The sequence below is a fragment of the Ailuropoda melanoleuca genome, chromosome 4 (genome assembly GCF_002007445.2).
Source record: "Ailuropoda melanoleuca isolate Jingjing chromosome 4, ASM200744v2, whole genome shotgun sequence".
Lineage (NCBI taxonomy): Eukaryota > Metazoa > Chordata > Mammalia > Carnivora > Ursidae > Ailuropoda > Ailuropoda melanoleuca.
The window spans coordinates 113,041,306-113,068,523 of record NC_048221.1 but is presented as its reverse complement, the minus strand read 5'-3'; the positions used below and the strand labels follow the sequence as shown (position 1 = coordinate 113,068,523).

Genomic DNA, 27,218 nt, shown 5'->3' with positions numbered 1-27,218 from the left:
ATAAAAAACTTAAGGTGATCGTCCCCATTATGACAGGTACTGACTAAATAATTAGCAAAGTAGCAATGAAGAAAAGTTAAAAGCATATTATAAAACATATCTACCAGACTAACACATTTAATTCTGGAAATATTAAAATATATTTATATATTAAATATTATATATAATAAGATATACAATAAATGTAAGTACATAATATAATAAATATATTAAAGTATAAAGTAACTTAATTGTGAATTTAAATTTAATTTAAAAAGAACTTTACTTACTTGTTTGCACCCAAAAAGTAACTACTTTGGTGTCCTTGTCCATATTCTAGCTGTAGATCCTAATAGTAAAATAACATATTTAGCAGAAGAGTAGTATATTACAAATCATGATACACAAATATATATATTTTAAAAGAGAAACCCCAGACTGCAAATAAATCTGTATTGCTATATGTTCTTTAACAAAAAAAAAGGCATAGTAGGACTTCCAACAATGAAAGATGTCAGAAGTTTGTAGTTGTGATTTACGTATTTATTTAAGTTCAGTATTTTTCTGGGAACTTGTCTGAATAATAAATACAAGTTTCATTTATGGTTATTGCTTTTGTAATTAAAATTTGTAAAAATCAGTTTTTAGAAAGAAAAATGCTCAAATAAGATATTTGACATCAAGCTATAATGAAGCAAAAATGAGTGCAGAAGAAAACAAGGAACAAAAATCTTGACCTTGTATATAAGATCTGCGATAATTATGTATACATACACACTGACACATTTCTACTATTGCTTCATGCAGATGATAATTTTTTAAAGATATAGAGTAGGGTGCTCTTTTTAAGTAAATTATATAGATGAATATGCACAAGGTTGTAAATTATACTTAAAGGATTTTTAATAATTTTTTAAAGAGTTAAGCAGAAGAACTTCAAATGAGTATTACCAAAGTAGTTCCTTAACTAAACATTTCCACTGAATGCTACAGGCTGTAGAGCGTTAAGAAGTGAAATTTAAATGGACTAACTATATATATCCTCTATTCAAATGCCATTTTGAGGAAAAAAAATGTTTTCTAACAACCATGGAAAGTACAAAGTAAAGCTTCCCTTCCTCCCTTTTTTTAAGTCACTGTATCAAGCACGGTTTTAACAATAAAGGGGGAATATTTAACATCTTACATGAATTTTATTTTCATCAGAATATAGTGTACTTAAAGTGTTTTCTGATTACAGAAGATATTGCCAAATGCACAATCACGATTTAGTGCAAAAGATACTTCCTTTGAATAGCCTTCCAAGACTGTGCAGGAAAAGGTGCAACCTTTTCCATGTCTCCACAGCATTTAATACGAGTTCTCCTCCAGCACTTAAGACTGTCTTTTAATTAATTTATTTACCAGTCTATAAAAATAGGAGCCAGGCTGTGAGCTCCTCAAACAAAGGGAAGCTGTTAAATCCACCTTTCTTTCCTACAGCCCAGGGTCTAGAATAGTACCTAGTATACACTAACTAGGCCCTTAAAATAAATGCTTGTTCAAATGCCAATAGTTTATTTTCCTGTAAATGGACAACTAACACTTCAGCCTTGTTAAGATACACAAATTCTAGACCACAAAAAAATTAAGCCTAGGAATATGAGGATTCTAGGCAATACATTGCATTTAAGTGAAACGCACTTTAACATTTAAGTACTCCATCACCTGTCAAAAAGTTAACTGATGAAAAACAATCAAAATCCTGGTTCAGACAAAACTCAAATTTTGTCTTCTTCAATATTTCCGTGCTTTCATGCATAATAAATGGTCTTACCAGTGACAGAAAAGTAATACATCATAAACAAATAAGATCAGTCAACTCTCACACTGGTATCACATGAAATTCTAATGAAAAAGGATACCTGTTCTAATTCATAATAATATATCTTAATGGGATGATAGCACTGCTATCATAAGACTGCTAAACAACTATGCTGCATAGTTTAAGTGGTCATGACTTTGTACAGGAACCTTTAAACTTCTGCATTCAGTGAAGAGGACTAATCTCAGTGAACGCACTCCTAAATTCAAGTCTGTTTTCTTCAGCTATAGGAAACTGCACCACCTCTACCATACCAGCAGTCTCTTTAGCCAAAAGACTCTCTTAAGCCCTTAATCGAATGACGGTTTCTAAAAGTGTGCATTTGTGCAGAGTGGCCATGGTTTCTGTTACATAAACACAGATGTGGCTGCTGCAGGAACAGTCAGCTTATGATACACGACAACTACCAGGTTGATGACAATGATTTTTAGAAAAGTTAATTGAGATTAGCAGACTACTTAGGAAGGTAAGAGAAGAGTCTAAGATAACTAGTGTAGTATTTTAATAGAAAATTGAACATAGGTTCATATGCAGAATAACATTCAGGCCAGGGAGAAGTTGCAGATACATTCAAGTCAGATGATTAAATGCGTCATGTGTCAAGCCCTACCAAGAAAGCTAAAATTAAAAGGGGCTCATTCTTTATTAATTCCTTCTCCATAAATCAAGATATGTTTTTAGCAACCATGGAAAAAAAACAATCTGCTAGGAATGTCATCAAGTAAAGGAATTATACTAAGTCCTTTTAGTAAGTATTGAATCTCATTTAACTCCACTATTATTTGCTTAGAACCTATTATATGCCAGGAATTCAGACAGTAAATCATTCAAGGAAAATGAGAAGAAATAAAAAGGAAAGGAAGAAAAGTAAAACTTGGGCAAAGTTAGTAGCTATTTATATATCTTCAGAACAGTCTAAGAAAGATTGATCTAAAATGCTTGTCAAGAAGTACTTGGAAGCTTTTCTATAATAGAAAAATGCTACCAAAATCATGCTTGGAAAAGCACTCAAGATAACCTTAGATGATGGTATAACACAGCAATCCTTTGTAAGCTAACTAAGAATATATTTGAACATGCCAGGAGAGACATAAAAAAAAATTAGTAGCACAAATGAGACATCAGCTTATTAACGAACGACAATGTTTAACTACACAGTAAAGTCAAATAAGTAACAAGGACTGAAAACATGCAACAGTCTCCTCGTATAGATTCAACTTGAGTGCTCACGTAAAAATAGAAGGTGGTCACTCTAGCCCAGTGAAAGTATCTTTTTGGGTCAAAAAATCCTAACTTCAATTTTAATGAATGGGGAAGCACAGACAGCATCTAAATAAATAAATAAATAAATAAATAAATAAATGGCAGAACACAGAAAATATATGATCAAGAAAATCTTATTACTGTTTTTTCATAAATCCCTTGGGAGGTTGCAAAGTCTACACCTGATGAAAAAACAGCAGGAAGTTAACAGAACTGGCTACGGAAACATAAAAGAAAAAATACTTCAATATATTTTAACCAACAAAAAAGAGAATAGCACGAGGAGAGTTTTTTCCTCATCAAAAAATGAGAAAATTATGATATGAATAAAGTCATTTTAAGATACCTTTTAATATGGTAGATAATTTATAGAAGTAAAAAACAAATGAATTGTGGACAAAGCAAAAAAGATTTTATTTCTTAAAAAAAGAGAAGCCCGTGAGGTCAGACCACTAAAAAATGAACACTAAGCAGTCTTCCTGACTCTTACATGGCAAACCTGGAAATAAAGATCAGGAAGGGAGGTTTGCCGTTCCAGAAAATGTCCTATCATTGTGCAGCTATGGAATGAATTCTGTGCAGCTATGGAATGAATTCTCCTTAGAAACTGTCTTCATTATGTACCAAGTAAGAAGAGTAACCACGGCACATAAACTTAATAAGTAATAGTTTAACAAACTTGAAATAAAGTTGGCATTTACTGTTTCTTTTTCAAAATAAATTTAACTTTATTTTTAGACTTTATTCAATTCTGACCTAATTAAGGGGTAATCTTAAAGTACTTTTGTTAGGTTTACTGATAATGATCAATTGGGTGTATCTTTCTGATGTCTTTAATTATAATTTAAATATTTTATTCTTACTTTTTCAGGCATACTGTAAGTTTCGTCAGAGCAAAGATTATGTTACTATTTATGCTCCTCCACAGCAATTAACATAGTGTTTTGTATATAAGTAACTTTAAATATATTTTTCATTGGCATATAGGCTAAAATATCCAGTAAAATTAGGCAAATTAGAAAAAAAATTGGCCATCAGTTAAACAGATATATAATCCTTTAATCTGAAGACGGCATCTCACATCAGATAAACCCATTTTATGTTTATGGGCCAAATGCTTACTATTTTTTAAATAATGTATTTTATTGAACCAACATATCCAAAGTATTATCATTCCACCATATAATAAATATAAAAATGATTAAGGATATGTTTACATTTCTTTTTTTTTTTAAACAGAAGTATAGTTGACACTTATTACATTAGTTTCAGGCATACAACATAGTGATTCAAAACCTATATACATTATGCTGTGCTCCCCATAACGGTAGCTGCCATCTGTCACCATACAACATTATTACAACACCACTGACTATATTCCCTATGTTGCACCTTTATCCCTGTGACTAACTGATTCTGTAACTGGAAGACTGTACCTCCCATTCCCCTTTACCCATCTTGCCTATCTCCCACCTCCCTCTCTTCTGGCAACCACCAGCTTGTTCTCTGTATTTATGGATCTGTTTCTGCTTTTTTCTATTTTTTTAATTTTTTTGGCTTGCCTGTTCATTTGTTTTGTTTTTTAGATTCCACATGTAAGTGAAATCATAAGGCATTTGTCTTTCTCTATTTCACTCAGCATACCTTCTAGGTTCATCCATGGTTCTGCAAATGGAAAGATCCCATCCTTTTTTTTTATTGCTGAGTAATTAATATTCCAGTGTGTGTGTTTGTGTGTGTGCGCGCATGTGTGTGTGTTTGTGTGTCTACCACAGCTTCTTTATCCACTCATCTGCTGATGGACATTTAGGCTGTTTCCATAATTTGGTTATTGTTAATAATGCTGCTATAAACATCAGGGTGCATGTATCCCTTTGTAGTATTTTTGTATTCTTTGGGGAAATACCCCGTACTGCAATGGTTGGATCTTAGGGTAGTTCTATTTTTAACTTTTTGAGGAACCTCCATACTGTTTTCCAGAGTGGCTGCACTATACACCCCCAGTTAACAAGTGTACAAGGGCTCCTTTGTCCCATATCCTTGCCTTGTTAATTCTGGACTTTTTGATTCTAGCCATTCTGACAGGTCTGTAGGTGATATCTCATTGTGGTTTTGATTTGCATTTGCCCAATGATTAGTGATGCTGAGTATCTTTCCTTATGTCTGTTGGCTATCTGCTGTCCTTGGAGAAATGTCTATTCAGGTCCTCTGCTCATTTAACTGGATTGGTTTTTTTTGTTTGCTTTTTTGTTTTTTGTTTTGGTGTTGTGAAGCTTTTTTTTTTTTTTTTAGGTATTTTGTATATTAACCCCTTACTCAATATATCATTTGCAAATATCTTTTCCCATTCGATAGGTTATCTTTTTGTTTTGCTGATGGTTTCCTTGTCTGCAAAAGCCTTTTATGTTGGTATAGTCCCAGTAATTTTATTTTTACTTTTGTTTCTCTTGCCTTTGGAGACATATCTAGAAAACTGTTGCTAAGGCAACAAAAGAGATTATGTTTTCTTCTAGAAGCAAAATTCTTACTATTTAATTATTGTATCATGGTGAGGTTTTTTAACTGGCATCTTCTCAAAATTTGCAGACCTCTTTTACTAACGATTCTGGAAATCAAGCTCTGTTCTCTGGTTTCACACATTATGATTATCTAACTTAAAAAAAAACTCTGTATTGTAATAATGAAAACTGAGATTTAACAGTCTCAATTCATTTACAAAATTATAAAATGAATACCCTTAGCACTTAAAACAATAAGAAATACTGATGATATGGGACTTTTAAGCAGCAAAGTCTTTAACGGGGTAAATGTTTTGGGGCGCCTGGGTGGCTCAGCTGATTAAGTGTCCCGTCTCTTGATTTCAGCTCAGATCATGATCTCAAGGTCATGAGCTCGAGCCCCCGATGGGCTGCACTCAGTGTGGAGTCTGCTTGAGATTCTCTCTCCCTCCCTCCCCTTCTGCCCCTTCCCTTGCACATGCCTGTGCAGACTCTCTCTCTCTCAAATAAATAAATAAAATCTTTAAAAACAAACAAACAAAAAAAGGGGTAAATGTTTCTCCTGGGTCCCAAAAGATGTACACTTGTCATCTTGGTGCCAAGTGCCTACTAAGATCACAGCCAGACATTCTGGGTTCATCAGGTTTCTAGTAGCAACAAGTATTTGTAACAGTTGGAAATCTTGCTCACAGTGCCAAAGTTTTAGGACTGATAAAACTAGGCAATTGAAATAGCTATGGACACTTCACACCCATTAGGATAGCTATTGTTACACTTACACACACACACACACACACACACACACCCCGAAGATAACAAGTGTTGATGAGGATGTAGAGAAACTGGAGCCCTTGTGCACTACTAGTGGGAACTGTAAAATAAAAACAGCTGCTATGGAAAGAGGCATGGCATTTCCCTCAGAAATTAAATGTCGAATTACCACATGACGCAGCAATTCTCCTTCTTGTTATGTGCCCCAAAGACCAAAAGTAGAATCTCGATAGGTATTGCACACCCAAGTTCATAGCAGCATTATTCACAATAGTAAAAAGGTGGGAGCAATCCAACTGTCCACTGACAGATGAACGAACCAACAAACTGTGGTAGAGAAGCACATACACACACGAACATCATTCAGCCTTAAAAAGGAAATTCTGACACATGCTACACACGGATGAATCTTTAAAGATGTGACATGATGCTAAGTGAAGGGAGTTAGTCACAAAAGGACAAATATTATACGATTCCACTTACGTAAGGTATGTCAAAGAGACAGAAAATAGAATGCTGGTTGCCAGGAGCTGGAAGGAAGGGGGAATGGGCATTATTGTTTAATGGGTAAGGAGTTGCAGTTGGGAAGACGAAAATGTTCTGAAGGTGGATAGTGGTGACAGTTGTACAATATGAATGAACTTAATGCCGCTGGACCGTACACTTAAAAATGGTTACAATGGTAAATTCCGTGTTGTGTATATTTTACCACAATAAAAAAATAACTATGGAACATATATATGCTGCGTAAAAAGAGAGATCACGAGTGCGAGCTCAGTATTCATGGAAAAAAACTTGATGACGTGGGGTAGAGGTAACATGGACAGTGGTTTAGGTCTGAATTCCTAAGCCAGGCTGCCCCAATCGAACCCCACCTCGGCCATTATTTAGCTGGGTGGTAAGAGTAATTTCAACTTCTTTAGACCTTAAATCCCCTCATTTGTAAAACATGGATTTTAAGTTAATACATCTGAAGTGTTTAGAATGCCTTGTGTTTAAAAACCCGTAGATAAATGTTAGCTTTTATCATCATCAGAAGTGAACTCTTAAAGGTTGATTTTATAAACTGCAGAATCTGACAAATAATGGCATTCATCCCTCTTCTGTCAGCACTATCTAACTCGTTAACTATCCCTAAAGCCCTCTGTCATAAGAAACTCCTGATGACTTGGGGGTAGGGGCAGTTCCAGGGAACAGAGCCCAGATAACTTATTCAGGTTACCAGGCTAGCTCCAGAAACACAGGGCACAGAAAAGAAAAACTGGGATTCTAAAGACTATGTTTCTGGGTTTGTTATTGTCGTCTTTTCTAGACAATATTAATAAATAAGTCAATTTAAACTTTTGATTCTGTGGTTTTTTTATTTCCACAACAAATTTCACTAATTGTCATTCTAGCCTACGTATGTGTAATTCCGAAAAAATCTTTAATCTGAAGGTCACTGACTGTTTTCTTCAGACATTTCATCTCTCTTTCCCCTTTGGACAGTTAATTCCCAATCCTTACACTTTCTGGTCCTCTCTGGACGATTTGATGCATCCTTCTTTCATTTGTGACAGTCCATGTACTGACCCTTTCAGCTTTTCAACTGCTTCTTCCCTCTCTCCCATGTTGGTTCTACCTTTGACTGCAAAACACAGGGATCACCCACTGTGGTAACCAGTTTTCTACACTCCTTCCTCCTTCAGCCCTAACTAACGAACACACACAATCTCATGGTTTCATCTATCATTTCTTCTTTAATGACTTCAATTTTCCTCTTCTGAGCTAATCCCGTAATTCCAGTAGTAGTATGACCATTTCCATAATTTCAGCTCTTTATCTGCCATCTCTCAAAACTGTGGTCCGTGCTGATGAGCATTCCCATATCAATTCCCATGAAACACTGGAGGCATCCGCCCATTCTCTTCCTGAAGACTCTATAATGGCTCCTACACTACAATGAAATCAGTCTTAGTCCCTTCCGGAAGCCAGATAAACCACATTAACCCAAAAGCTTTTCTCCTCTGATTTCCACAGCACCTATTACATATTTTAGCCTCTTATCATTAACACCATCTGTTGGCAATCCACTATATATTTTGTTGTATGGCTGAGAGTTTATACGTCCAAGTGTTTTCTGCCCATCAAGACAGCAACTTTCTCCAAGCGAAATTATGTGTAAATAGTCCCTTCCATGTTCTACAAATATTACAGGGCATAGATTTAAGAATTTATGTAATCATTTAAATCAACCAGATTTGAGAGAAGTATGTTATTAAAGCAGAAAGAAAGGAAAGAGAAGGAAAATTCCAATGAAAAGGCAAAAAAGTATAATCTAGGAGTAAATATGTAGGCAACTTGGAGCCCTGGCTATGTACAGAGAAAAAAAACATTTAAAAGCAACTAGAAGTATTATTTATTTAATATTTACCAGGGTTAATTTTCCTCTTTTCTTACCGAATGGTAACACAGCCTTAATATTTCTAACTTCAGGGGGGCTTTAAAATCCAAATTTCGGCCTGAGAAAACTGGATATTACCTAATGCTACAAAGTTAAAATTTCATCTGAGACTCAATTCATTGTTAATTAGGGATGTTATTTTTTAAAATTATATATGCATACATTGATATGTAATATATAAAAGTAATATATGTGATATATAAAAGTAGTTTAATATATATGAATGGATATGTGTGTGTGTATATGTATGTATGGATGATTTCTAGTTCACCAAAATAAGTCACATTATTAAAACAACATTTTTTTGGGAAAATGTAATTTAAAAAATACATTTGAGAAAATTAAGTACTTTTCATAAAAAAAGGAAAATTAAAAAATTTTTTAATAATATATTTGAGTAGATGTATTTAACTTGTTTTGGAAAAAATGGCTATATCAATATACAGAAGCTTGCTAAATGGCAGGAACATATAAAACAATGCTTAAACTGGTTCATTAAAATTGGACAAAATATTTGATCAAAAAAACCAAAAACAATTAAGACTAAACAATGCTGACAAAGAAAATCAGAAGATGAGAAATACCAGATTAGATCTTGCAGTGTAGTATAGTTCTTCTGAACTGTCCAAAAAACCATCACTGTCGGGCTGTTTAGCAGAGACCAAGAAACAACCCAAGTTATTTACACTTAGACTAAAAGCCACAAATTCACAAAGGGAAACTGTCACAAGTGAGGTAAGTCCTGCTAACATAATTTTATTAAGGCAAATGCCAAGTCAAATCATATTAAGGAGCTTCTAAAATAGCAATAATGCAACGACTTTGCTCTGTGATGCAGTTATTGAATTAGTACAGAATTTAAATACATGCAATGCCAACTTAAAAAAGGAAACAGAAAACAAACTCCAACTGCCTTAACAAAATGCTATTAGCATTTAAGAACGTCACGACTAGACTACTTTTTTCTTAACCTTCTCCATCCTCTATGTAAATGTTGGGCTTAAGTAGTTTAATATCATCATTTTACGAATTTTTAACTCTCCTTTCCTCCATGCTGGTATACTGAATTAGAATAACTCCATAATTTAAAGGCTAAAGATGCACTTTGTATGTATGCCTTTAGTCAAGTGGGATAAAATAAGAATTAAATTTAAGAAGAAAGTTCCCATTTCAATCATTAGTACTTATTAACAGTTACTTTCTTCTCAATATTGAAAGAAAAAAATGAAACATATAATCTGGAGCTGCAGGAAACTAAATTCATTAAGATTAATTTTGTTTAAGTCTTATTTTTTATTCTTCCATAGAATATTATCATCTCAAATATCTACAAAACATCTTGTTTCTAAAAATATATTATCATATATCTGGAAAGGCATATATAAAACATTAAAAAGAATCATGAAAAGAACATTCATATAGTTAGTTAGCAAAGCCTTAAATGAATGACAGATTTGATCTACTACATACGCCTCAGTCTCTCCTGAGTTTTAGTCCAAACAGATTTGACACTACCCTCATGTTTAGAAAACTGGCTTACATTCTTAAAAGGCTGCACATAAATTCAGTGAGATGTGCTTTTATTGGTCCAACATTCTGATTTAAAATGGTGGCATTTGTCCCAATAAATGCATATACAAAAAGCCCCTCAAATGCTGAGAAACAAAAAATGGAGGGGAAAAAAAAGGGCCAACATTAAAAACATGTAATCAGAGAATGGTAAAACTAGTTTCTCCTAATTTTGAGAATATTTAATCTCAGCAACACAGATTTATTTTTTATAAATTACAGAATTACTTACCTTTTTATTTCCCCAAATGCTTTTGAAAATATCAATAACTAGATTTTTTAGTCAGTAACAATATCACAAAGACTAATTAACATATTTATTTTCAGTGTTAACATTCCAAGACTACACTACTTACAAGTTCATGATGTGGTTCTGTTTCCTTCCTTAAGGGTGGATCAAATTTTACTTGGCCAACTAAAAAAGAAAAGAAGTAAAGCCATGATCTGTTTCTATGTTCTTAATGATGTAATAATTTTAAGTTACTCTATGGCAGAACATATAATTTTATCACCTACCATACAGTGATTACAATCCAAAGATTGATTGATTGATTGATTTTAAAGATTTTATTTATTTATTTGACAGAGATAGAGATAGCCAGCGAGAGAGGGAACACAAGCAGGGGGAGCGGGAGAGGAAGAAGCAGGCTCCTAGCGGAGGAGCCTGATGTGGGGCTCAATCCCATAACGCCAGGATCAAGCCCTGAGCCGAAGGCAGACGCTTAACCGCTGTGCCACCCAGGCACCCCACAATCCAAAGATTTAAATGAAAAAATCTGTTGGCTGAAAAAAGCCCAATAAAGTCTAGGCAGGATATTAAAGCTTAATCTGTTAATCCTAGACCTCTTCCACAGTAAAAAAAGATTAGCAAAATTACAATCAGGATCTAATTTGCTACTTCGCTGTGACCCAGCATTAACTAGAGGCAAACTTAACTCAGGATTTAGGTGGGTAGACAGCAAATGAGGCAGAGTGCTGTTGGAAGCCAGCCTTCAAGATGGCGTCTAATGACTCTTGCCCTCCTGGTGTTTATAAATGTGTGCAGTCCCTTCTCACATCACCAGAGTTGGTCTATGTGACCAAATGAATATGGCAGAGTGATGGCCTATCACTTCCAAGATAAGGGTTCTTCAATAGTGGACTCCTCATGTCTGTCCACACATGAGCACACATCAAGGGCCATAGGATAACTTTTAGTAAGGTATTAAATTACAGGCCTAGTGAACAGCTCTCACCTACATTTGTCATCAACTAGGAAAATTAAATCTGTAATAGAGTGAGATGAGGACAGTTTCTGCATCTATCTGCTTTGTGTTATCATCACATGTGAACAGGCCTGTTTCCCCCACATGTATTTCTTAAAGTAAGTTTTTGCTTATCATATTTAACTGAAGGCAGAGAGGATTGACAAAAGGGAAAGAATAACACCTTTTCTGCAAATGAGTCCATTTTCACATGTATGTTGCCTAAACACCATTTAGTTTAATAAAGAGAAAACCCTGGTTGCATGGAGAGATACCATGTAACTGTGAACATAAAACATTATCAACAGGAACAAATATACACAATTACTAAAATAATTTTTCCAAAGTCTGTCTTTATAGTCAACAGCATCATTAACTATTCTATCACCTCACATAAAATCATAAAATATTCTAAGAAAGCAGATATTAGAAGACTGCGTAAGATTTAAAAGCCTCAACTATCAAACTCGTAAATTATTCAAAGTGGTGGCTGCTACCTCAACACACCAGGGATACGACACCTTTCTTACTGGCAAATGGGGGAAAAGGGGGGAGGTCCATCATACTTCACCTGCTCCCATTAAAGGGAGGGCGTATCAGAATCTCAGAGAAACTGGGGTATAGGCATCTAGGTTCAAATACCATATAAAGGCATACGCAGTTAGCAGCTGAGAATCACTACTATAAATTTATAAAGAATGATTCAGAAAGAACTGCACTTTGCAATAAAAAGCCTAATATTTTTTTAAAGAACTGGATAACAAGATAAAAGTACTTTATATTAGATTTTCAATAGTACTAAACATAAAAAGTGTTCTAGAAATCAATGACAAAGGTATCACCATTTGTATTATTAAAGAAATGACAAAGACATCTTCTAACTGCTTTATGTCTATTAAAAAATAGGAAATGCTTATATACTAAGGTTGTCATTTTCAGAAAAATATGTTGGAGGGAAATTAGCAAATGTAAATGAGCTTTAAAAGGTAATCTTAAATATGGTCACACAACCATATGCTGGCAAACAAAGTACAAAATCGCAGTCCTGAGCTCTTTGTACAATGCATGGTGCTTTCTTTCAAGAGTTTCCTCCTCTTAGGAACATTTTCAAGTAGCACCAGCACAAAGCTTTTCTACCTATTTAATACACAGTGTATGGTGAAGCCGAAGTTTCAAAGGAAAATCTGCAAAGGATGTGCAGTGTAAAACCACACAAGTCTGAGGAGGTGGTCTCTGAAACAGCAGTGTTGGTGAAAGACCACGGGGCTGGAAGCTGAGAGATCCAAGGCTTGCTGTTCATGTGGTGTATGACTTTATCCCACAGGCAAATCTCTGCATCTTGGCATTTCTTTTGTTTTTTTTCTCCTATTAAATGGTGACAGTGTCTGCCACTACTTATTTAGCTTTTCAGACAAAGAGATGGCTTCATCGCAAAGTATGAAACGTACTATTATTATCATTACTAATCTAGCCAAAAATTGGGAACAGTTTCTTTACAGTAGTTATCTTAAGTTACCATGTTACCTATTTTCACTGAAGTCATTTTGGATATCAGGTCCCTCAGGACAAACCTTTAACCCACAAACACTGTTATCAGAAGCCTCACTGCACTAAATTAGCATTCTAAGTCAGAGAATTAATGCTTCCAAGAAGAAAAAGTTTAGGCACGATTACCACAGACTCCTGCTGGCAGAATTTACCACTGATGAGCTGACAGTACCAGATCCCATGGAAATGAATGGTCCGTCTCAGTGGGCCTGTAATGCGGCTGTCCGTGAGAAATACCTGGAGGGCTCTTTTACAAGACAGATTCCTGGGCTGACCCAAGAGCCAGTGAATCGGGATCTATGGAAAAGGGGGCTGGGAACCCACTTTTAAAGGTGCTCAGGTCACTAAGATGCTAAGCCAGTTTGCAGATCTCTACACCTCTCCTTGCTATTCAAAGTGTGGCCCTGGAATCGTGAACATCTACATAACTCGGGAGCTTGTGAGAAGTGAAGAACCTTGAGTCCCGTCGCAAAGCCACTGAATCAGAAATGGCACTTCAACAAGCTCTCTAGGTGAGTTCTACACACCTACCAGTTTAAGAAGCACTGCCTCAATCACTTCTGTCCTGCCTAGTCAAGGAATTTTACTCCTCCTCCTGAACAGTAACAACATAAATACATCCCCTCTCTTGCCACAGAAAATTTCCCAGGAATAATATAAAAAGGAAATTCTTACTGCCTTAGTTAAACTCTACCTTTAAAAAGATTTACTAAGAAAGACTATTTGGAAGAAAATGAAACAAAAATAATTGTAACTAAATTGCAACTTGAAATCTTATTTCTCACTGTTAAATTATGAAGCGTGTATAGTATATACTTACAGTTTATCTCCGAGCGTGTTTTTTCTTCTCTTACATTTCTACTTGTTGAGTGAATTCTATGTGGTACAGCAACAAGAGGCTAGGAAAGACCAAAATCAAGGACATGAAGCATTTGATAATCAAGTCAGAGTCTGGCCCACAAAACCACTCAAATGTGAAAGAGATACTCCATTTTATGCAAAAATGGAACAAAATAGGAATCTGTGAATATTTTTTTCAAAAAGAGGCAACTACAAACTGGGAGCTTCTAAGATTATGGATATATTTTATCAACAGCAGGTTCCCAATAAATGTTCTCTGAGTTGAATATATATAAATACATAAAATTGAGTATTTCAATAATTCAAGAGCTGTTCAAAAGCTGCAGCTTTCCTTGTTGCACAAGAGAATATTTTAATTAAGAAAATCTGCCTCAAGCTCTTTTATAAAAAAGAATGAGATAAATAAAATGAGATGATGCTAAAGGTATTCCTGATTTGTGGTCCTTTTACTTAGTAAACATAATATTTCCCCCTTTATGTTTTTTCTTGTAGGAGCAGTGCTCTATTTTCTTTCCTTTCATTATACTAAAATCTCTCTGTGCATTGCCACACTCAGAGAGAAACAGCAAGGTGAAGTGGTGATGAGTTCTTACTGCTACATCCGGGACATTCCTCCGACCTTTCGGGGAGTACAAGGGGCCCTGTCTGTAAAACCTCTGCAGCTCCATCCCATACACTTCAAGGTCTCACCTTAAGAGGTGATGCCAGTATCTATTTCATGTACCAAACAGGTTTTTTTCTGTGTGTGAAACACTTTCCTTGAAGTTATTACCTTTGAAGGAGATACACTCTTAGACATTCTTTGTGGAAAATGTAATTCACAAACACTTGAGCTCAAATGATCAGATTTGAAAGGCAGATCAAGAAGAGGACCCAAGTTAACTAGTCTCAGTACAGGCACATCTCAGGAAATAAAGCCATATGAATCTAAAAGAACCCAAACACTGAAATACTGACAGTAGTAAAATAGTAGCAAAAGTCATTTCAAAAATGAAGTATTTAAACTTTACACGTACACAGTGATTTGTAGTTTACAAAGTGCTTTCATACACCTGAGCTCATTTTGTCCTCAAAATAAATTTATGAACCTAGTACTACTCTTGATTTTACAGATAAGAACACTGAGACTCAAAATTAGGGCACTCAGCTAATTAGATGCAGAGCTGGGGGAAAAAAACCCTGTACTTCTGATCACAATATACACTGGCAAAGATAGGTATCATGTCAGGCTAGTCACACAGATTGCTATTATCAGTGAACATGAATAAAACCTATGATTGCCTCTGAGAAGAGCTTTACTTTCCCAGCTTCAATGGTATCACTATAAAATTATTAAATCCTAGAATGCTGTGCATAGTAAATGGGTTAACATGTAGGAGAAGAGAATCATAAAAATAGGAATCACCATTACTCCAGTGTGTGGTACCTCTACAAGAGAAACTACATGGGAACCCAAACTCCCTTCCAGCACTGTATGACGCGTGATAAATTTCCGAGACTGTGGTAGAGCTGTGACAGTAGATGTGCCAAACATTTCCAAGAGTGTTCAGCCTCCATACAACAGGCACAGTATCAGAGCAAAGGCTGACATGCTAGTTAGATACATGCAAACTGTGAGTGACAATACAGCACTCAGCAATTTCAATTACAAAGCATCTGCAAATAATATGATTATGAATTTCTCTGGGAAAAGCATTCTCTTAAACTATGATGAGAAGGAAAGTACTCCCTCCAACCTACAATTATAATACCAACTACACAGCCTTCATAAGAAAGATGAATTTCTTTCTCTGCCACATGAGAAAACTTCAGAAGAAGATTCCTTAGACTGCTTCTGTATTGGCTTATTATTTCTCCTCTTTAAATACGTTTTCAAAAGGACTTCATAATTTAGTAGGACAAGTAAACAGGATGAGCTAAGACACAATGATGCAGCATTCAGTGCACTGGGAGAACACAGACGGTCCTTGCCTTGCAGTCTCTCTCTTTTTTTTTTTTTTAACATTTTATTTATTTACTTAGAGAGAAAGTGAGCAAAGAGGAAGAGTGAGAGGGAGAAGCAGACTCCCAGTTGAGCAGGGAACCCCATGCGGGGCTTGATCCCAGGACCCTGGGATCACGACCTGAGCCCAAGGCAGATGCTTAACCAACTGAGACACTCAGGAGCACCGCCTTGCAGTCTTAAGATGCACGAATTTCAGTTACCACGATTTAGTTAAATTACACCGGTCCTTGAATAACATGGTTCGGGTTTTAGTCAGGAGTATGTTAACTGTATGATATTCTATAATATTCAACATATTAATATCATATTAATTCAGTACATTCATTGTAACTGCACGATGTACAAACTTCACTGCTAGCTCTCCACTCAGTCCACAAATCATGTGACTAACAGACGCACATCATGTCCAGTGACTAATCACATCACTTCTTTCTAAGTCTGTGACTGGTCACTGAGCATGTTAGTCAGTTCATGCACAGTTCATGCACAGTAGTTGTGCTGCCTCCTTGGCTCCCGGTGATAAGAGTCATGTGACATTTTAATAAAAACTGGTAACTGAAAGAGGGAATTAGCCAACAAAGATAAAAGCACTGCAAAGAAATAAAAAGTGATAACCCAAGGATAATGCTGGCAATATAATCTGAATCTAACACACAGAGTTACAGAAGGAAACAGCGGACTATGAGAACGTGGACCCTGTGGCTGCTCGGGAGACTGGAGACGTACAGCCGGAGAGCTCGGTGAAGGTGAACTGACTGATATAAATGAAGAAAGCAGTTGTGATTAAAAAAAGACGAAGATGCCCCAGAAGGAGTGGCATTAGCAAAAAAATTTCAGATCACAGGAATATGAACACTGAGATATTTCATGCACTCAAAGTACACAGGATAAAATGTTGCAAGCTGATCCAAACTCAGAAAGGACGAGGACATTCACCAAGGCAGAGAAAAGATACTCCCACTCTGTCATAAAGTTAGGACAAGAAGAAGGCATGCACTGTGCAATCTACAGTGAGTAGGCTACTCGATAATTAGTAGTAGCCTACTTACCAAGTGAACAATTAGGGTTTTAGTCGCTAACAAAAGCGACTATGCTTTCTACTAACCACTAATCATTCATGAGGTACTGTACAAGGATTCTTTTAAAGAGGAAAACTGAACAGGAATTTTGAGTATATTCTAATATCTGGTTTAAGTGCTTCCTGTTTGTGTTCTCTCTTTTATAGTGGGCGATTTATTTGGCAACTTCATCTGAAATGACTACTCTGAAGTAACTACAGTAATTTCACCAAGTGGTTTAGATGATTATGTCTTCGCCATTTGCAGAAAACAGTCACCCAAAAGAAGCCAGTAAGAAAAATCCAGCACATGACTTCCCTAAGAGAGACCAAGTCAAAGAGTTAATTATTCCCTTAGGAGACTTTTATTTAAATTAGACCCAGAACTTCAAAAAGTTGATTCTGAGATGCACAAACCTATATACAGGTGTTAGATATGCTACCTGATAAAAACAATTCCTACCTCAGGATCGTCATCATCAAAATCATGGTAAGTGGAATGATCTGGATTATTCACTTTATCCAACAGTTCAATTGCCAAAGACCGTGTCAAAGGTTGTGTGACAAACGGGTGCTACAAAAATAACATAGTACAGAACACGCATTAGAAACCTGATTGGATGACATTTTATCTTTTGAAAAAACATATTTCAGGGCAAAAATAATACCTGTAGTAACTTCTCAGCAGTAGGTCTTTTTTTTGGATTTTTGGTAAGTGCCATTTTCACAAAATGATGAAAACTATTTGACCTAAGAAATTTTGAAAATTAGATTTTCAAATCTTTTTTTTTTTTTTACTCATGATGATGAAGTATATAATACAGAAATACTTACCATTTCATTTTATCCTTTAGTTTAGGAGGCTGAAAATTACTTTTTGTCATTAGAAATAATGCTCTGAAAAATCAACAACAAATCATTACACATCATTTTAAGATTTCATATTTTAATATGTAATATAAATAATTCTATTATTATTAAATAATTCTATTACTATTAATAAGGTAGAGCAAGACTAAGAATATTATTTGTTCATGATGTAATAAATACTGAGCAGGGGGAGGAGACTACCCTTAATTTAAGCACAGAGTTCTTCAATTATGACACACTGACCTCATTGGGTGCAAGTCAAACATAGGCGGCTGAAGCTCCGCGAGTTCTATGGCGGTGATTCCTACTGCCCAGAGATCACAGAGCTGATTGTACCCCCCTTTCCTCTCAACGGCTGCAACTTCTGGAGCCATCCTGAAGGAAATATTCCAGGAAAACAAAACAATACAAAAATCAAGAAAACAACTTCTGTTTATTGTATTTTCTTTCGTATTCTCACCAGAGGCACCTGGAACTACCAGTATCTAAGCTGAGGCCTATTTAGGCCCTGATATCTGAAAAATATGTAGTATTTCGAAGATCGGTTCCCAGATCTTGACTTTGTAAGATCCTCCATCCCAAGACCTTACTGTAAACTCCTTAGTTACTCTACTATACTTACTATAAAGGTTTATAAAACTTCACAATTATAATATAGCAACATATCCCGAATTTGTCCACATCTCCAACTTTTCCTCTGTACAACTCTGCAGAATTTTACAGAGAAATAACATCTTGCAATAAATGATCTATAATTTTTAGCTCTACCCACTTACACCAATAAACTGCAATCTGGCCTCTGTTTTCATGTGACCAAAACTATTTATTGGGGCATCAATAATCTTCATTTGGTACTTAACTCATATTTACTATAAAGTTAACTGGCAGTTTCTCAATTTTATTATAATGGTGGAAGTTAGAAAAATGAGCATTTGCTTTTTAAAACTCTATTTATTTAGAGGAAAGTGACCCAAACTTAGCTTTTTTTTAACTTTCCTATGTAGTCTTATTCTAATTACATCTCTATAGATTAGTATTTAACTGATTCAAATGATTATACTGATTTCAAATATAAAAATTTTAAATCCTAAACAATAGTTTTAAAAATAACCAACTCTTACATATCAAAAGGATGATTTAATAAGTAGCTTTACAAATACACATTTGTCTTCCTAGTATGACTTCAGGCAAGTCAAGTAAGTCAGTGAAGTTAAACACACACACACACACACACACACACAACAACCCTCTAACTTTCAAGGTGCTTGTTCTTAAAATCTTTCTAATCTTAAAGTACTGCTTAAAAATATTCAAATTATTGTAAGAAAAGTAATTTTAAAGTATGTCAGTTATTACTTTATTGATGGCTAGGTTCCAACTTGTTGCTGGGAATGCACTAGCAGAGAATCAAAGTGCATCAAGCTGATATGCCTGGCCTGCTGTGTGAGGGGATGTTCTCCATTCCTCTGTAAAAATATGAGTGAAAGTATGCAGCCAGAATACTTCTACTTCTGCCAGTTAGGCTGTATGCTTATCACTGTCAACTGAGCTCATCTCTGAGCCTATTTATTCATTATATTACATGTATTATTATATAATAATATAAATATTATTTAATTAAATGTTCTGAAAAAACTGACTTGTTATGGAGGTAAAAAGAGCAAGTTATGAAAATTAAAGTGAATGCTTTCGAAAACCTTGTTAAAGATAAGTTTCTAAAGACAAAACCAAAAAACCTGGCAAACTAGGTAAGAATATGACAACTATGAGAGACTAGGAAGGCTATAGACTATATAATTCCTTTTGTACGACAGTCAGGGTAAAGACAAAACTATAGAGACAGAAATCAGACGGGTGTTGATAGAAGTTAGGGATGAGGGAACAGAATTTACTAAAAGGGGACAAAAGAATACTTCCTTGGGTGGCGGAAACCTATCTTTTATACTGATTCTGGTGGTATTTCTCACCACCACAGCACACAAGTTTCTCAACCTTGGGAGAACTGCACACCTAGTAAGCCTGAATTTATACCTCATACGTCTGGCTTAAAAAAAAGTCACATGCTTTTTACGTCCAAATTTTCACTGTGTTTTAGAGAAACACAACGTGGGAAATATAGCTGAGGCACTGTGGGTGTAGTTTATTAGGTCAGAACTCTTTAGTGAGCCACTCAAAGAAAAGGCCTTGGTCCTATAGCAAAGAAAAGGAAAAAGTACACTCATATGCCTTAAATTAAAATAAAATGTTTAAGGTACATATGCATTTATTTTGAGATATGCCATTAAACAAACATATTTTTATGATCTGAGTTAACGGCCAACCTTAGTCACCTGGGACAAGAGATTCCATTCTGTTCTACATTCCTAGAGTTCATGTGGAAAAGACACGATACTAGAAAGAGACATGAAGTGTGAGAATGTTCTCAAAATTTACTTTGCCTAATTCACAATTTCACATGCTCCCAAGATAGTTCCTACTTTCTTATAAGAGGAATAACATTAGTTTTAATCTCTGAAGCCAGAGCTGGAGATCAGTAATCAACAAACATTTACTAAGTATGCGTAAAAACCATGCTGGACTCCAGAGAGTCAATGAATTCCTTTATATATCAAGGCTCCCAAAAGCCATTATCCATCTTTTTAAAGCCTTTTCCACTTAATGAAAATAAACATAATAAAATATTCTTTGGCTGTGTAATCCATCCACAAGTGTACATGCGTAAACTGCTTAAGCTATTGATTATCTTCTTTTTTATTTTTAAATTTATTTATTTGACAGAGACAGCCAGCAAGAGAGGGAACACAAGCAGGGGGAGTGGGAGAGGAAGAAGCAGGCTCCTAGCGGAGGAGCCTGATGCGGGGCTCGATCCCAGAACGCTGGGATCACGCCCTGAGCCGAAGGCAGACGCTTAGCCTGTGCCACCCAGGCGCCCCAAGCTATTGATTATCTTCTTAATCTGTTTTAGTTCTAAAAATTTTGACCAGTCTATTTTTTTCAAGAAATGCTGTATTCAATAATGATAGAAAAACAAAAAGTTATATTGTCAATTAAAATACAATTACCAATATGGTGTACCAATGAAAGACTTCCGTTTGGCAACTGTAGCTGTAATCTGTGCAGATACTCCAAAATCAGCTATTAAAAAAATAAGAAACATTTAGGGGAAAAAAAGCTGAGGGAAAGTAAAATTATTTACAGTAACATGAGAAGAAACTTTTAATAATTCTTTTCATTAAACTAATTTCACAAAATGCGATATTCTTAAACATCATATTAAAATTTTTAACTTCTATGGGTTAGCACTAAAATACCACAAAGTAGTCAGTATGTATCACAGCCAGATAGATTCCCATATATCCCAGCATGAATCAAATGACAACAAAAGTCAAGATCAAATGATTTTGATGAGGAAGAGACAGCTGAGAAAATTTAAGCTGCCAGACTTAATAAAATCATAATTTCAAATTCCCAGGACCTGAAATTCAAGGACTATCACTGGAAGGGACCCTAAGTAGCAATATATTCCTGCCACTTTCATGATGACTGACATCAAACAAGCTAATAATCTACTGGCAAATCTACCCTAGCTTGAAAAAGACATCCAAACAGAATATTCTATAAAACCTCACCTCAGAAATACATTCTAATACCAACACCAATCACTACCAGGAAATCTGTTTTTATGTAGGATTTGTTGCTGTTCTTGAAGTATGTTGAGTTCTAAATATTTTCTAGTTCTTAATGGTCATTTCTAAGTCCTTATCAACCAAGATATATATAGGTTGTCTGCCAGGAAGGCACATAATATTAGCACAAAATATTAAACTGACAAACTGTTCACTAAGCCATCAATAGTTAGATAAACACTTTGTCATCTTTAGAGGTGGTTTGGAAAAATTTTATTACTCAAGTGTTAATTTTCAAATACATACTTTTAAATCTGATTACTCCTACTGTAGGCTATAGTTCAAATAGTTTTATTCGTGCTTTTACAAATGTTATTGAATTCTAATTTATCTTATAGTAAAATGTAATTCAAAATAACTTTCTTGTTTATTAAATACTTTGTTTAACACCTAACAGCCATGATTTTATTTATAAAAACTACTATACTATAAATATTTCCAGTCTTAAACTTTCAAATTCAGTTATTATTTAGGGTTTAAACTCTATTTCAGTCATAACCAAAAGTTACAAAATAATAGGTACAGTCTGAAATAAACAACATCCAGCATCGATATTACATTCTTATATAAGTAATACTGTATTTCATTTTAAAAGCTAAAGAATGTAGGATTGCTGGTATAATTGATTTTTTGGCTTTTGTTTACCTTGTTTTTTGGTTACAAGGTAATTTTGTACAGATAATTCTTACTAAAAGTCACATTCCTCAGGTTACCGGTAAAAGAATCTCTAGAGAATTATTATTTTATTGTATCTTTACACCAAATCTGTCATACGTGAAGGGCAGACTTTATCCCCATTTAAGAGAAGAGAAACCAGATAGAGAGGTTACATATGCCCAACAATGAGATTTTCACCTAAAAATACAGAAATGCTGAGAGAAAACCTAGTCCTAACAGAGGAAAATATAAACTTACTATGTTCTGGAATAAATTTGCACAAATGACGAAATTTTAATTTACTTACCCAATTTTACATGACCATTATCCGTTAACAGGATGTTAGCTCCCTTCAAAGTGAGAACATTTTAAAGTAAGAGACATTTTCTCAGACAGCACATATAATAGATCAAATATACATATTTAAAATAATCACAAGTGGCAGCCCTAGACGTAGGAATACTTGAAATGTGAAGTATCCCCACTTAAAATGTTACATCATTATATTCACAGGAAAACTTATCGTCCACATTTTAGGCAATTTGACTATTCTTATAAAATGACCACCTTGCAAAAGGCTGCTATTAACACGATATGAATATTATTATAAAAATGATGTATTATTTTTCATCTAAGTGTTATTTTCTTACAGATCAAACACTGTGGCTGCACTAAAATGTGACCTTATATCGGCATTTTCAATTCCTTGTATTACATTTTAAACTTATTTCCTGTTCAAAAACCCATAAATTTCCCTTTCTAGGAATTGATCATTGAAGAAACAGTGCTGGTATGGAAGCCTGAACCTTGCTGCTTAGTACATGGCGCTGTCTATCCTAACGTGTCTGCCCAAGGCTTAGGCCCGTTCAGAACATAAACAACTAGCCATAGGCCCACCAAATTAAAATGTCACCTGTCTGCACGGACTGTGAGATAACAGTTTCTCCCCCGGTTTCTGGCACGGCCTTCTGGAAACCCTGGTAATTTCCTAAGTGACAAGAGCACTGGGAGCATTTTTTGTCTAATATATGGCCTCAGACCCTGGTTCTTGACACAGTGCTCTTGAAACATTCGTAATTTGGGAGGTGACAAGAGTGTCTTCTGTTCTAATGAAGCAACTCTGGGTGGGCTCCTGGACAGCTCCTGGATGAGGGATGGTCACCGGAAAGGCCAAGCCATGATTAGAAGCTTGGAATTTTCGGCCCTGCCCCCACGTTCTCTTGAGAAGGGAGAAGAGCTGAAAATGGAGTTAATGACTGATCATGCCTCAAGAGGAAGCCTCCATAAATCTCAATAGTATGGGGTCTGGAGAGCTTCCAGCCTGGAGAACAGGCTTAACTGACTGACACAGTAGGGATTTTAACTTGATCTAGGCCCCAGCTATCTAGATGTCTGCCACAGTGCTCAGTTTGGTCCTTCCCCAGCTCCAGGTTAATGTTCCTAAATTATAGTTGATATCCTATCCCGTGCATCTATAGCCTTTGATGCTCCCTTCTTTCCATCCTTCCATTCCTCTCTCCCTGAACAACCAAGTGCTATTTCAAGTTCTAGGGTTATAGTAATAAATACAGTAATAAATAAGAATCAGCTCCAGCTCTCAGGAAGTTTACACTGAATAGGAGAGAAAGAAAATCTAAAAATGAATACACACACACACACGAATGAATGGACACAACGAATGATTCAAAGGCAGGAACAGATAAGTACTTTAAAGACAGTGATATCTGAGCAGAGATCTGGATGAACTGAGGGTACAGAGCCATGCCAAAATCTGGGAGAAAAACACTCCAGAAAGAGGGCACAGCACATACAAAGACTTGGTGCCAGAATGAATTCCACATATTCCAAAAACATCAAGTTTGGTGTGGCTGGAACAGAATGAGTAAAATGGAGAAGAGTGTGAGATGAGGTCAGAGAGAAAAGCAGGGGCCAAATCATGGATAATCTTACAGGCCATAGTAAAAAAGAAAAAATCCGGATTTTACACTGAGTATGGTAGGAAGCCAAGGGTGGTTTATAAACAGAAGAGTGATGAGCTCTGATTTAAAAAGAGCACTCTGGTTGCAAGGTGGAGAAGTGACTATAGAAACACTCAAGAGCAGAGCAGAAAGATGCTCCAGAAGTGCAGGTGAGATAGAATAAATCGGCAAACCAGGGTAGAAATAATGGTGATGGGCAGAATCTCCCCAGTTAGGCTCCAACTCTGAAGTTCACACAACTCTTCATGTAACAGAGCATGAAACCACCTGGTCAAGCCCATTTCCTGTTACTCTCATACTTTCTCTTCTCTTGAATAATATGGTGCATCTTTTATGCTCCCTAAAATGACCCTGCAATTTCTGACATCTGTATCTTTGCTTACATTGCTCCCTCTGCTTAGAAGGCACTCCAATCTCCACTTGTGACAAAAATCTATCAGTCTTTCCAGATCACCTAAGTGCTGATGACACAGTACCTTTCTTCATTTACTTATGTTATGATCTCTTCTCCTTTGGAACTCCAAAGCTTTTTGCTTATGTCTTTTAAGTAGCTTTTAAAAAATACTTAAAGGATCTCAGCAGGTGATCTGACAGTCTGCTGAAATTTCATGCAAAATATGAAGGCATATGCATAAGGACAATTCCTGAGAAGACAGTCATGGCTTTCATCAGAGACTCAAAGAGCAACAGGATACCAAAAAAAAAAAAAAAAAGTTAATAACCTTTATGCTAAAGAAAACTTCAGAAAACAAAGGAGAGAAGTAGAAGAAAAGATGAATGAAGAAGAAGGTAAAAGAAAAATAAACGAAAGGAGAAAATAACTAAGTTGGGGAGATGGCAGTATGTTTAGAAATAACTTCAGGAGTCCTGCCATAGCACCTAGTTTACCACAGAGCTAACCCCGGCACATCCAGTGTACCTGCTCTTCTCCGCCAGTTAAATCAAAGACCATCAGAAAATGTTACAGTTGAATTTACCCATTTTGAGATATTCTTTTTTTTTTTTTTTTTTTTTAAAGTTTTTTTTTTTTTTTTCNTATTCGACAGAGATAGAGACAGCCAGCGAGAGAGGGAACACAAGCAGGGGGAGTGGGAGAGGAAGAAGCAGGCTCATAGCTGAAGAGCCCTGATGTGGGGCTCGATCCCATAACGTCGGGATTACGCCCTGAGCCGAAGGCAGACGCTTAACCGCTGTGCCACCCAGGCGCCCCTGAGATATTCTTAATGATAGTTCCTTAAGACTGCCAAAGTTTACTATAATATTCAAAGCATGAAATGTTCTAAAAACCCTCACTTAATGGAAGCTGACGACCTAATTTGCTTTTTACAAATAAGTAACTACAGATTAACTAATACAGGTTATTACAACACTAATTCACAAATGTATACTTTAAAAAGGTAAATTTTATGGTATGTGAATTGTATCTCAATAAAGCTGCTTTAAAAAGGTAATAAAACTCTCAAAAATATCACTCAATTTTATTATAGTAACATATTTCAGATGAGAAATTCATCAAACAGATTAAGACAATTGCTCAACAGTTTGATCCGAGTATTTAAAAATGGAGAGAGGCCATTAAGTTAAACATGATGTATACCTTTATATCTCTGTGCATTTTTCCTTTACTGTGAAGATAGCATAATCCCTGGAGTTTCAAAAAACAAAAAAACAAACAAAAATTAATGAGACTTTATTGCAGAGCATATTTCAGGATGTGAAGTGATTAACTGAATAGTAGTTTCTCTTTCTTATTTACTCATTACAAAAAATCTAGTGGTAATCAGTAATTCATTTTGCTGAAATAGTCTAAAAGACAAAAGAATCAAAATGAAAAAGGCAAAGCTCAGCTGGAACCACTAATTTTCTTAAGACAAATACTTTTTACTAAACTCTGCAAATAGTCTGAAATAATGTTTAAAAAGTATAAATGTAATTAGTATTAGAATGAGTTTCAATTTCTATAAGAGTGCTTAATTTTCAAGCCTTTCTTTGGTATTAAGAGGAATATAAAAACATAAAATAACAAATCCATAGCACTTAAATTTTAGGAGGTCACACTATCTATCACACTGAGGCTTTATAGTGTTTTATTTGCAAATATAATTTGCGTTTACTACACAAAAATGTTTTCAAATCCAAGAGTTTAACAAACTAGGATGCTCAATCCTTACTTAACAGATGATGCACAATTAATCACCAAATCTAATAAAGAATGGCACTTTTTAATTAGCACTGCATTTACCTGTAGTGTTTCTCTGCTAACATATGCAATTTGCAGTTCTGACAGAGGTCCCGTTACTATAAGAGAAGAAAATTATATTAGTGAAGTTAGTCAAAGCATGTTTTCAGTAAATGATGAAGTTTTACTAGTTCCATTAAGCAACAGCCCTGATACACCTCAACAACTGTGCTACAATGTAAGCTCCACAAGGGCAGGACTTTTTAAAACTGACTTTCTCATTGTTGTATCCCCAGTGTTTAGAACAGTGCCTAGATGGGAAAGCTGCTAAATAAATGCTTGTGGAATGAATAACAGACTGAAATAGTCTCTGAAATTAATTATATTTTCATTTTTTCACCTATCAATATTACCTTTTAAATGTTAAAAGAAATAAATCATGGCCAAGAGGCTTAGCTACTTTTTATTAAAGCTTTTCTAAAATTGATATGTAATGCATGTATTAAGGCTAGGTTTTTGTTTTTGTTTTTTTAAGAGGGGTGGGCAGAGGGGTGCATGGGTGACTCAGTCAGTTAAGTAACTGCCTTTGGCTCAGGTCACGATCCCAGGGTCCTGGGACTGAGCCCCACGTCAGCCTCCCTGCTCAGCAAGGAGTCTGCTTCTTGCTCTCCCTTTGTGCTCTTTCTTGCTCACTTTCTCTCAAATAAATAATTCTTTTAAAAAGGGGGGGGCGGAGGGAGAATCT

General features: G+C 35.4%; 1 protein-coding gene across 4 annotated transcripts in view; it reads right to left on the bottom strand.

Moving 5' to 3' along the window:
• The window catches only part of MAP4K3 (mitogen-activated protein kinase kinase kinase kinase 3), a 185,445-nt gene that overhangs the window by 41,940 nt on the left and 116,287 nt on the right, over positions 1-27,218 (bottom strand). For 3 of the 4 annotated variants that reach the window (XR_004625031.1, XM_034659618.1, XM_034659620.1), the window contains 12 exons: positions 26,537-26,592; positions 25,892-25,939; positions 22,623-22,665; positions 21,035-21,107; positions 18,216-18,347; positions 17,937-17,999; positions 17,771-17,852; positions 17,566-17,676; positions 14,000-14,078; positions 10,744-10,802; positions 9,403-9,465; positions 270-328 (listed from right to left, as the gene is read on the bottom strand). Coding sequence is in view for 3 of the 4 variants with exons in the window: in XM_034659618.1 (XP_034515509.1) it covers positions 270-328; positions 9,403-9,465; positions 10,744-10,802; positions 14,000-14,078; positions 17,566-17,676; positions 17,771-17,852; positions 17,937-17,999; positions 18,216-18,347; positions 21,035-21,107; positions 22,623-22,665; positions 25,892-25,939; positions 26,537-26,592 (868 nt within the window). In the remaining variant the exon portion in view is untranslated. The remainder of the gene's footprint in view (positions 1-269; positions 329-9,402; positions 9,466-10,743; positions 10,803-13,999; positions 14,079-17,565; positions 17,677-17,770; positions 17,853-17,936; positions 18,000-18,215; positions 18,348-21,034; positions 21,108-22,622; positions 22,666-25,891; positions 25,940-26,536; positions 26,593-27,218) is intronic. The other variant, XM_034659619.1, reaches the window with a different exon arrangement.